The 360-nt window shown below is 66.7% G+C and overlaps 1 protein-coding gene across 1 annotated transcript in view; it reads right to left on the reverse strand.

Moving 5' to 3' along the window:
• Positions 1–32: 32 nt before the first annotated feature.
• Positions 33–360, reverse strand: part of LOC119587843 (nephrin-like) — a gene marked incomplete at its 3' end in the record, with an annotated part of 35,820 nt that continues 35,492 nt past the window's right edge. The window contains 1 exon segment of the mRNA XM_037936548.1: positions 33–274. Within this exon segment, the coding sequence (XP_037792476.1) occupies positions 33–274 (242 nt within the window).

Consider the following 360-nt stretch of genomic DNA (forward strand, 5'->3'; position numbering starts at 1 on the left):
GGGGGGTTGGGGCTCACCAGGACTGCTGCCTGGCTCGCCCAGCACAGGAGCTCCCCGAAGTCGACCGTGGCTCGGGGCGTGTAGCTCATCCAGGACGCGGTGCCCTCCGAGCGCACCATGGACGCCGGCACAGGCAGCACGCCCCGGGAGGAACGCAGCGCCCACGTGAAGGCGGTGGGCGGAGGGTAAGCAGTCACCTCGCACGTGATGTTGACGGCGTGGTGGCGGGGGACGCCCACCACCTGCGCGGTGGACCGGCGGCACTGCGGCCCATCTGCGGGCGCAGAGGAAGGCTGTTACGGACGGCGTTTATCAGGAGAGATCTCGTCTACTAAACCAACTCTATTTTACGCTTAAGAT

Source organism: Penaeus monodon, chromosome 23 (genome assembly GCF_015228065.2).
Source record: "Penaeus monodon isolate SGIC_2016 chromosome 23, NSTDA_Pmon_1, whole genome shotgun sequence".
Lineage (NCBI taxonomy): Eukaryota > Metazoa > Arthropoda > Malacostraca > Decapoda > Penaeidae > Penaeus > Penaeus monodon.